The sequence below is a fragment of the Vombatus ursinus genome, unplaced genomic scaffold, assembly GCF_900497805.2.
Source record: "Vombatus ursinus unplaced genomic scaffold, bare-nosed wombat genome assembly UNPS02008961.1, whole genome shotgun sequence".
Classification (NCBI taxonomy): Eukaryota; Metazoa; Chordata; class Mammalia; order Diprotodontia; family Vombatidae; genus Vombatus; species Vombatus ursinus.
The window spans coordinates 11,395,115-11,407,240 of record NW_020948739.1 but is presented as its reverse complement, the minus strand read 5'-3'; the positions used below and the strand labels follow the sequence as shown (position 1 = coordinate 11,407,240).

At 36.7% G+C, this 12,126-nt stretch overlaps 1 protein-coding gene across 1 annotated transcript in view; it reads left to right on the top strand.

The window, feature by feature from the left end:
• The window catches only part of DPYS (dihydropyrimidinase), a 92,988-nt gene extending 81,122 nt beyond the window's left edge, over positions 1 to 11,866 (top strand). Inside the window, exons 7-9 of the mRNA XM_027849978.1 lie at positions 1,886 to 2,093; positions 9,821 to 9,959; positions 11,363 to 11,866. Of these exons, the coding sequence (XP_027705779.1) occupies positions 1,886 to 2,093; positions 9,821 to 9,925 (313 nt within the window). The 3' untranslated portion in view covers positions 9,926 to 9,959; positions 11,363 to 11,866. The remainder of the gene's footprint in view (positions 1 to 1,885; positions 2,094 to 9,820; positions 9,960 to 11,362) is intronic.
• Positions 11,867 to 12,126: the final 260 nt, after the last annotated feature.

Here is a 12,126-nt window from a genome sequence, read left to right as displayed (position 1 = left end):
CAGTTCAGCAAAACCAACCAACACGTCATTTGGAGTCAGTAGTTCAAATTCTGTCTCAGACACTTACTGTGTGACTCTAGGCAAGCCATTTAACCTCTCTCGACCTCAGTTTCCTCATCCATTAAATGAGAGGATTGAATTCAGTGACTCCTCAGGTCTCTTCCAGATCAAAGTCTATGATGGATCATTTCTGATGGCATGTGCTATATTAACTACCCGTGGTCTCCTACTTATGAAAAATAAAGAAGAGGGAGATGTATTTTCTTGGCTCTTTTCTGGGGACACCCTTGGTCATTATATTTACCCAGTGTTCAATTTTTTGTGTGTTCTTTCTATTTATATTGTTATTTGTTGTTGTTCAGTCATTTTTTCACATATGTCTGACTCTTTGTGACCCCTTTGGGGGTTTTCTTGGCAAAGATACTGGAGTGGTTTGCCATTTCCTTCTTCAGCTCATTTTATAGATGAGAAACTGAGGCAAACAGAGTTAAGTGACTTGTTTAGGCTGGTAAATATCTGAGGCCAGATTATTCTTCCAGACTCCAGGCCCAGTACTCTATCCACTGTACCTCCTAGCTGCTGGCATTTATATTGCTATAGTTATAGTGAATGTTGTTTTCTTGATTCTGCATTCTTTATTTTGTATCCTCTGTCCACATAAGGCCTCCCAGGCTTCTCTAGATTGCTTCATATCTATAACTTCTCCTGGCACAGTAATATTCATATTCATATTCATGTATCACACTTTTTTTAGCCATTATAAAATTGATAGGCTCCTATTTTATTGCCAGTTCTTATTCGGTATGGCTTTACAGATACACAACCTTAACCTAGTAGTCTTCTAGTATACACAAACAAGGACCTCAAACAACCAGAACTGGTGTAAAGAGGGGTTCCTGAAAAATTCCCTCCATTCTTATGATGTACTATAAAATAACCCCATTGCTATAATGTACTCAGCGTCTATATGATAATTGGAAGGCATCCTTGTTGCATGCTGGGATTTCATGAATTCCCTTTTGCTTTAATCTCTTAAGCTTTTTTTATGTAGAATATAATTTCAAGCCAGTATTTGGATTCTGTCCAGGTATCTTTTGCTCTTTCTTTTTAAGCCTGGAACTTTGGAAAAGTTGAGGGTGAGGGTTAGGGACAAAGGTGATTTGTCAGGGCAGCTTGGTGGCATAATGGTTAGAGCACTGGCTCTGGAGTTAGGAGGGCCTGAGTATAAATGCAGCCTCAGACACTTGATACTTACTAGCTCTGTGACCTTGGGCAAATCACTTAACCCCAACTGCCTCACCAAAACACAAAAACACTAAGGGCTAACATTTTTTTCCCTGATTTTCTTCTTGGGAAGGAATAACCTTCCAAAATAAATTGTTCTTTAAAAATACAACTTTTTTAGACAAAATTATAAAAATAGAAATTTAAACCCAAAGGAAAATTTTCCCCCTGCCTTAATAAATGGAAACAGTTGCCTATTTGATTTTATACTCTTAGGAAGCCTAATTACTTAGTGGTGAAATATTAATGTCATATTCAATTCCTGTAGTCACTTCTCAGAATGTGATAAAGCTATGGTTTAATAGAGTTTCTAAGTTTTCTTCTAACATTCTTCTTCGGGTATTTCATGTTCCACTCAGAAAAAGACTAATGAGCTAGAGATTTCTTTTTAAAAATAATGGAAGACTATTCATTCCTTTTTTCTTCCTTTCTTTCTTTTTTTTGATACATTTTATCTTGACCCATCAGTTGCTTTTCAATAAACAAACCAAGCCATTCCCCTCATAGTTAATTGTTCCCTAATAATTCCCCTAATAGTTAAGTAGATCCTTCTAACAGTGATTATGATGATAGTACATGTTATTCCCCATTTTTAATACAGGACTATTTCTGCAAAAACTCATCATCAAGCTGTTAATTTCAATATATTTGAGGGAATGGTCTGTCATGGGGTACCCATCGTGACTATTTCAAGAGGCAAAGTGGTATATGAAGCTGGAGTTTTTAATGTCAATGCAGGAGATGGAAAATTTATTCCTCGGAAACCATTTGCCGAATATGTTTACAAACGAATCAAACAGAGAGATCGGGTAAGTGTAGAAGAATCTATACAGAATAGACTTTCACTATAAAACCCACCAACTTTTGAGTTTCTCTCTCTCAATTTTATCCCTTTGAATTTCAAGTATCAGTAAGTCAGTCAACAAGCATTTGCTTACTATGTGTCAAGTATTGTACTAAGACCTGAGAATATAAATATAAGCAGAAAGACAGTCTTTGCCCTCAAAGAGCCTGCATTCCAATGGCGGAAGAAAACTCATAAAAGGAAGCTGAAAAAGTTTCAGGAAAGGGAAGGAGAAGGAGTGTACTCAGATGCATGGTAGAGAAAGTCCAGAATACAGCCTGGAAAGAAATGAAGACACAGCTGGCCTGGGCTTCTCTCCATGAATGGACATTCTGGGAGAAACTACCCAATCAAAGGAAGAGATCACAGGAGTGGAAAGTATTTTCAGTGGGTGAATTCTAGGCTTGGGGCACATGTAGGGCATAGTAGGGAAACTTCTATATGCATTCTAGAAAGTATATCTATTGGACCTAGAATGAGAACAAATGTTGTTCTTAGGTGTATGCTTATAATTGTATTTAAACCTAAATATTCATAAAGAAGAGTCATTGTTAGATAGATGGCCTTTTTCTTGTTAATGTGATATATTTTTAATTTAATTTTTTTTCAATTAACAAAAGTCTAGTTTCTCTCTCCCAGCTCTTCCTATATGTGTTATTAAAAAAAAAAGAGAAGGAAAAAAATCCTTCTATCAAACATATATAGAAAAATAAAATAAATTACCATAATGGTATGTTCCAAAATATGTGTCATTCTGCACCCTGAATCCATCACCTCTTTGTCAGGAGGCAGAAAGTATACTTAATTCGTCCTCTAAAATATTGGTTGGTCATTGCATATCTTTCAAAGTTTTTTTTTTCAATGTTGTTATTATTATATAAATTGTCTGGGTTCTGCTCACTTCACTCTGTGTCAGTTCACACAAGTCTTCCCAGGATTCAATGCACCCATCTCTTTCATCATTTCTTATGGCAGAATATTATTATACATGTATAATAATTATACATATATACAAGATAATTTATTCAGATATTTCCCAAACCATGGGCATCCCTTTAGTTTCCAGATCTTTACCATTATGAAAAGAGCTGCTATAAAAATTTGTGTACATATGGATCCTTTTCTTCTTTCTATAATTTCTCTGAGGGATAGGCCTAATAGTGCTATCACTGGGTCAAAAGATACACAACTTAGTGACTTTATGAATGGAGTTCTAAATTGCTCTTCAGAATGGCTACATCAGTTCACAACTCTACCAACAGTACTAATACATAACTTCTTTCCCCCCGTTTGCCATCCCTCTAACATGTAATTTTCCTATTTTTTCTACTCTGATAATGTGAGGTGAAACCTCATTTACTTTTTTTTTGCATTTCTCTAATCATTTGGAGCAATTTTCATATAGTGATTGATTGCTTTTATTTCTTCCTTAGTAAACTGCCTATTCATATCCTTTACTGTTTATCAATTGAGGAATGGTTCTTATTCTAACAAATTGAATAATAAACTAATGCACTTTCAAAAATTGCTTTCTATGTCCAGCTAGATAGGAAAATGTTTCCAAAGAAGGTATATCTGTCATGGGTAATCTCAAGAAATGAGCCTTTTTTTCTGGATGAAACTATAACAAAAACCAAAAGTCATGTGCCTATATTATAGTGGTATGAAAAAACAAAAAAGTCATATATAGATTATGATCTAATGAGTTTACTAATTGTATAGTAATTTTGTTTAAATTTTTAAAAAATCTAAAGTCATTATTGGCATGGGATCCAAAAGAGGACAAGCAAAATTTATATTTTTATGCATCATAAATATTTCAAGAGCTTCCTGTCAACAGAAAAAAAAAACTTTCTTACCTTACTGGTAAGGTCAATATATTATTTTCAAAATCAAGATTTATAAGTGTTATAGAGTGGAGGTGATTATTTCCTTTGCCACCTAATACTAAGGTCTACCTGCCTTGCCTCATGATGCTATGGAAGTGGTCCTGGCCTCTCAGGGCCGATGGCCTGTATTGGAGGAGCAGCCAAGTTTGGAAAGCCTCACCACCAGAAGGTTAGCCACCAGATGAGGGAGTTTTTGTTCGCAATAGCTCATGAAACCACCATCTAAAGGAGCTGCATCAGTAGAGACTGTCCCATTCCACATCAGTGGAATCACAAGTGTTTTGAAGTGTTTGAGGCAGCTAGGTGGTACAATGGATAGCAAGCTGAACTTGGAGTCAGGAAGAACTGAACTCAATTCTGAGTAAACCTCAGAGCTTACTAGCTGTGTGACCTCAGGCAAATTATTTAACTCTTTGTACCCCAGTTTCCTTATCTGTAAAATGAGTATAATAATAGCACCTACCTCCCAACTTGTGATAAAAAAAAGATAATATTTGTAAAGTGCTTACAAACCTTAAAGCCCTGTGTAAGTGACAGCATTATTATAGAAAGTTCAGTGGCTCATTGGATAGAGTGCTGGGCCTGGAGTCAGGAGGGCCTGGAGTCAGGATACCTGAGTCAAATCCAGTTTCAGACACTTAATTAGCTGCATGACCTTGATGTATCACTTGTCTTCTTCAATTTTTCATCTGTAAAATGGGAATAACAATAGCACCTACTTCCCAAGGTTGTTGTAAAGATGAAAAGAAATCATATTTGTGAAAGTGATTAGCAAACCTTGAAATTCTATATAAATATTAGACATTGTTTTTTTAAGAGTGATTTCTGGTACATTTCAAAGGATTTGCTTAATAAAAATTCAGGGCTTCCAAAAAGAATCTGTTATGTAAACAAGGCCCACTAACATAGACTACTCAATCATTCATTAGTCCAATCATTCATTCAAAGCTTCAAAGATCTAAAATTTTGTTGGCACAGGAATTCTCTCTCCCTACACGAGTCACAACCCTTCTAAATTAGTGACTGGTATTCATGAGTTGCTGTCCAAAAATTTCATATTGATGGTGACACTCTGAACTTGACTGGGCTGGTCCTCAGATAGCAGAAATAGAGGGTCATTACTAGATCCATAGTCAGAACTTGGTAGAACTTACTAGAGCTTATGTTCTACTTGAAGAGCCTCAGAGAACTGGCGGGTCACCTCACAACATGGAAGTGACATTCTACATGGCATGGGAAGGCTTTAGTGGAGGCACATTGACATGTGCTCAAAATGATTGTTAGTACACTGATGACTTCATTGTTTCTCTTCACTGGATGACATTTCTTGCCTAATGTATTATTCTTCTGGATAGTGGATTTTATCTTAAGTGAATGATTCCTTGATATAGAGGCAACCATCAAGAATTTATGCTATTTTCTATGTTCCCATCTGTAATTTAGATGTTCTCCTTATTGATTTGAGAAGAAATCTTGAAGCTTTTATTATTAGCAAATGAAAGCATCAGAGAATTAATTGGTCATATTTATCAATAAATGTCCAATTGACTGATCATATTTATTTAATATGTATTAGGTAGGGGGTGGGGAGAGCAAGCTGGAGTTCAAATATGGTATATTTACTTCACCCAGTCGAAGTAATTGCTGGACCAAATGATTCAAATATACTATGCTATACTGAAGCATACTATATTTGCTATCATTGAGGAAAAAATTCAAAATCATTTATTTGTCTGGCAATTTTCATGGCCTTTCTCACTTATGAGGATAATCCAATCTAAAATCCACAGTCTTTTGAAATCATAAGCCTGAGAAATTAAGGATTCCTTAAATGTGGCTCCAGCAACTATGTCTTGTACATTAAAGTGCTTTTTATCTTTATGATGCAAATGTGTCAAAATATAGGCCTGCTGTGAATTTTTATTTTTCATTAACTTATCACATTTTATTTATTAGTACATAGTTACATTTTCATTTAGAATGTGATCTATACTTCCTTCATCATTTATTAAATGCCTACTATTATTATTATGGATAAAAAGATAGATATGACACGAACCTACTCTCAAGGAGATTAAAATCTATTATAAGTACACAAATACCCATGATATAAAGGGAAATGAAAGGAAAAAATACAAGAGGACCAGAGGACTTTGAGAAATTTCAAGGAGCAGAGAGTTAGACCATTTTCACCTGAAGAAGTCAGCAAAGACCTCACTAAGAAGATGACATTGAAATTAGGCCTTGGAGAAAAGGATAAACTTCAACAGATGAGACTGGAAGTAGAATTGATTCAAGGCATGGAAGATGATATAGATAAGATATGAAGAATGGAGAAGGCAAGACCAAAAAGAGAGTTGGATACTATGCAGATTGGCAAAGAGGTATTGGTTATGATACAAAGTGCAGAAAGGGCAGTGTAATGAGAAAAGACTGGAAAGGTAGATTGGAGCCCTCCTGTGGAGGGCCTTGAATGCCAAGATTAGGTAATGGGGAACCAATGAAGGTTTTTGATTAAAAAAAAAACAGGATCAAAATGGTGCATTAGGAAGTTTACTCGAATATTAAGGGTAGAGTGGAGAGAGATGAACTCAAGAAGAGGAAGTAAGTTATTTCAATAGTCAAAGCAGGAAAAAATGAGAGCATGAATTAGAGTGGGTAAAGTTAGAATGGACAGAAGAGGACAGATGTGAGGGATACTTCTCAGAAAGAATTAATAGGATCTGACGATTGATTGAATGTATAGATTGAGAGAAAAGATGACTGGGAGGATGGTGCTACCATCAACAGGAAATGAAGAAATCAAGGGTTAAGGGAAGTATGAGGAGGAGGTTGATGAGTTCACTTTGGGTTGTGCTGAGTTTGAAGTAATAGTGGGACTTCCAAGTGAAAATTTCATCCAGCAGACAGTTGGCAATAGGAGGCTGTGGTAGAAGGAGAGGTTCTAAGTAGAGATACAGATTTGGGAAAGATGTGCAAAGACTTGACCAGTCTTGGGTGTACAGATGATAAGCCAATGAGTTTGTCTTCTATTCCCAGCAAAATTCGTTGTTGTGGTTCAGTCATGCCCCTATTTGGGATTAGCTTGGTAAAGATACTGGAATGGTTTGCCATTTCCTTCTCCAACTCATTTTACAGATGAGGAAAATGAAACAAATGAGGTTAAGTGACTTGCCCAGGGTCACACAGTTAGTAAGTATCAGAGGCCAGATTTGAACGTAGGTCTTCCTGACTCCAGGTCCAGCTAGCACTGTATCCACTGTGCCACCTAGTTGTACAGCACTCTAAAAAGCTTGTTTGATGGTAGTATCCAAAGCAATGTGTGGTAGAGTAAAAATAACACTGGAATTAGAATCAGAGGGTTCAAATACCAGTTCTGTGACTTTCTACATGTGTGACCTTGGACAGGCACTTTTATTCTGTAGGGGGCCTCAGTTTCTTCTTTTGTCAAATGAGGGGGTTTAACTAGATCTCTAAAATCACTTATGGTAGAGATACATCTTTGGATAGATTGATCATGTTGTTTATATTAGTAACAGCATAATATATATTTGCTACAAATGTTTTGCTTTTCTCTCTTTTTCAATGAGGGAGTAGAAGGGAAAGAAATAAGACCTTTATTAATTGAAAAAATAAAATTTAAAAAATCAATAAAAATATAGAAGAGAATGCTGGAAACATATCAACTATACTCATACCCACCCTAGAATTGGGAATTTTTCTTAGATAAACCTTTCTAAATATAATTCCATTTTGAAATCTTAGAGGCAGCATGGTAGAGTGTTGAGTTCAGAGTCAAGAAGACCTAGGTTTAAACCTGTTTCTGTCACTTATTAGTTATATGATCTTGGGCAAGGCACTTAACCTTTATATATCCTAGACAACTCCCCAGGACCAAATCTTAGATCACTCAAATATTTTAAACCCATCATGGAGAGATAGTACACAATGTTAGTATGAGGCATTAATTTTTCTCTTTAGAAAACTCTATAATTTAATTTTTTTTTTTGGTGGGGCAGTCAGGTTTAAGTGACTTGCTCAGGGTCACACAGCTAGTAAGTGTCTGAGGCCAGATATGAACTCAGGTCCTCCTGAATCCAGGGCCAGTGCTCTACTCACTGTGCCACCTAGCTGCCCTTATAATTTAATTTTTTAAAAATGTATGATAACTGGGCTGGTGGCACATGCCTATAATCCCTGCTATTAGGAAGGTGAAGCTGGTAGATTGCTTGAGTTTGGGAGTTTTGAGCTGTAGTGGGCTAAGCCAATCAGGAATACACAATTAATATCATTGTTTATGGAGGAGTGAATCAGCCCAGGTTGGTCAGAAACTGAGATCAAAGCTCCTGTGCTGATAAACAGTGGAACTGAGATTGGAATAAGGCTCTGTTGTTTCTCACCCTGGGTCTTATCGGAACTTTTTCCATGAACATTTTATATGTGGCCAGTATGAAGTTTTAGATGTGGGAGTAGGAGATGCATGTCTGCACACCTGTGAAATTCCCATCATTTGTTTAGAACAGAATTACAAGTTTAATCAGCCTGCACCTGATGCTTGTGCCAGGTTCCTCTTTTAGTTGAAATATAGACACCATAGCTAATGCAAGCTGCTTGGCCCATAAAAGGGGTAAGAGAAAGGGAGAAGATTAGCAGTGACATTAGAGAAATAGAGCAAAACTAGCATCCCTTCAAGATCGCTAAAAAACGGCGCCATTGAACATCATCATTATCACCAGAACTTAGTAAGGGTGTCTCAGTCTTAGTGCAATTTTAAGCTATTAAAACTTAAATGAATGTTTTGTAAAGCACTTTACATTTATCTCATTTTATCTTCAGAAAAACCCTGTAAGGCAGGTGCTATTACTATCTCCATTTTACAGTTGAGGAAACTGAGGCCAAGGAAGGCTAAATGAATTGACCATGGTTGCACAGATAGTAACTATCAGAAGCAGGGTTCTAACTTAGGTCTTCCTAACTCCAAATACAGCACTCTATGCCCTGCACCATCTATTGGCAAGAATTAAGTTATAAGAGACTCAAAAAAATGGCACCATTATCATGTAATAGCTGAGATATATTCATTTAAACTCAACAAAACACAACCAAAATTCAAGATGTTGGAACGGGATTTAATAACAACCACAAGCATAGAGTGTTATTGCAGGAGCATCAGGGGAAGAGAATAGGGATAGAAAAGCTTCAGTGGAAAGAAACGTCACAGGGCATGGTGTCCAAGGGACTCATCTTTGGCTGGATGAGAAGAATGTTGGCAGACAATCTGTGCGGTCAGATCTCTCTGAGCCAGGAAGAGGATTTCTGTCAAAGAGCTGAGGAGACAGTACTGTAGTGAAAAGATCTCTCAAGGGCTCCTGCTTACCCTGAAACTTTAAGTAAAGAATATTTTGTCTCATTTCTATAGTAAAAGATCTTCAAATTGTTTTCTTCACAACCTTTCGAGATAGGTAACACAAGTATAATCTTCAATTTGCAGATAAGAAAACAGATTTAGAGGAATTAGACTTGCCCTGGTTACACAGTCAGTAAGTCAGAACCAGGATTTGAATTCAGATCTCCTGAGTCCAAGTCTGGTTTTCTTTCCACAGCTGCATTTACTACTTGGGAACTAGACTTCTCCCAATTGCCTGAAGAGACTTGCATCTAGTCTGAAAAGAAGGCAAGCTAAGATACACCCCACCCAAAAGTACATATATACTCACCCTCATGCACACACACACACACACACACACACACACACACACGAAAAATGAAATGTAAAAAAAGAAAAATTAATGCTTTGTTCCAGACTTGCAAGCCTACCGCCGTGAAGCGACTCCCTTACAAAGGGGAAGTGATTGTGTTGAAGGCCAACGGAAAAAAAGAAGTTTCAGCATCTGCAACCAGGAAATAGGGACATCGCCAAGGCTTTGCTTTAGCACTCTCAGGTAATGGATTGCTTGTAGTCAAACACTATGGGCCTGGGTGGTGATGCCAGAAAGGTGATCTGGGTATCATATGAATTTCATCTCTCCTTCACTCTTTGTAAGTTTGGAAAGAAAGTGGGCACCAGAACAGAAGCGAGGTGGTTTAAAGTAAGATAATATTTGTAAAAAGCTTCACAAGCCATGAAGCACTATGTCAGTCAGTGTTGGCTATTGTTATTATTGAAAATGATGAAAGATTGAATGATGGCAAGTTTAGGAAAATGATCTCTCATAAAATTTGGGTTAGTATCATTAGGTAAAAAGATGAACTCAGAGAAGCCTCCCTCTCTGAGATCTAGAATTCAATTCAATTCAACAAATCGATCTGCTATATGTTGAACACTGTGCTAATTGTTAAGAGATACAAAGATTTAACAAGTGAAATAGCCCTTACCTGCAAAGAGCTTACATTCCCTCAGGAGAGACAACTTGTATGTCTACAGCAGTATATATACTTTGGCCTTACTGTTTCAGGGCCAATGACATGTGCCAGTCCACTACTAACCATAAGTATATACAGAACAAATAACTAATAAAGGTTGTCTAGGGAGAGAGAGCACTATCTAACCATTGGGGAGATCAGGGAAGGCTTTGATGGGGCCTTTGTAAGCTTTATTAAGTGTCTACTATGTGCAAGGTATTGTGTTAGGTGCTGAGAGTACAGAGACAAAAAACAAAATTGGACTGAAGGAGATTACATTTTGCTGGAAGGGAATTGCTAAGGCTAGGGAGGGAGAATTGGCAAATGTGCAAAGTTTTTGGAGAATGTAGTATGGCCTGTTTTGTCTCTCATTCATCTTAGAATTTTCTTGAGTCTTTGAACAACCCTAGCTTGGCCTTTGTGTCTGTGACACAGAGTTGGGGCAAGGTCTTCTTCTAAGACTGTGGGGGTAGTGAGGTGGTGCAGTGCATAGAGCACTGTGCCTGGAGCCTTGAGTTTAAATCTGGCTTCCAACACTTAATTATGTGACCTTAGGCAAGTTACTTAACCTCAATTTGCCTCAATTTCCTCATCTGTAAAAGAATGAGGATAATAATTGTACTTCCCAAAGTAGTTGTGAAGATAAAATGAGTTAATATTGGTAAAGTGCTTAGCATGGTGCCTGGCACAGAGTAGGAGCTATATAAATGTTAATTTTTATTATTTTTATTATAAGAGAGAATGTGTAATTCAGAGGATTTCTCTCTTAATGATTTATAATTAATAACAATTAATAATTTCCCCTCTTGAAAGAGAAGAAAACAGCTATTCTTATCTCTCCTATTAATTTGCTTTGATTAACTTTCTCAATGATGGAAGGTGGGTGAAGCATTTTCTGTGTGAGGGAGCATGTTACTGTATATTTCTCTTCTTCTTTTCAAAGGTAAAAAAAGCCAAAGGAAAAGGACCCAGAACTCTGTCCCTCCAGCTCAGTCAGATGCCATGCACGGTTTTATCGAAAAGCACACCTGATATCACCACCCAAGGATAATTGTGATGAAAATTGTTTTCTCTCAGAAGTGAAATCTGCCCTATTGCAGGAATTTTACACAAAATCAAATTATAGGTATAAATGAAGATGATGATTTTGGAAATCTGTATGAAAACTAACCAGGAATCATTTAGAATAGTGTCATTACTTGTCTTGATTTTATGAATAGAAGTTATATCATATTCAGGATATATCTGCCATTAAAAACGTGCAATTCTCTCTGTTTATTGTAATTAATAAAATTTTGTAGATCCTCATAAGCTGTTCAAAGCATCATCTATCTGTAACAAGTTACATTTTTTCCCCTGATACTAGTGGGGCTAGAATTCAGCAGCATGATCTCTCGAATGTAGACTACTTTCTCCACAATTATAAAATAAATTTTCCTATACTTTCCATGGAATCAGACTGGTCTTAATCTTAAAATAATTCAAGAACCAATGAGAGGTAGAATGGCCTTATTGTCACAGATCTGGCCTTGGAGACAGGAAGACCTGAGTTCAGATCCTGCCTCTGTCAAATGAAAGCTGTGTAATCATTGGGCAAGTTATTTAACTTCTCAGTGCCAGGCAATTATCTAAACTATAAATTAACAGAAGAGTTGTCTATTTGTGTCTATTTGATTTTCCATTCTCTAAATTCCCTGTGCCGATGAA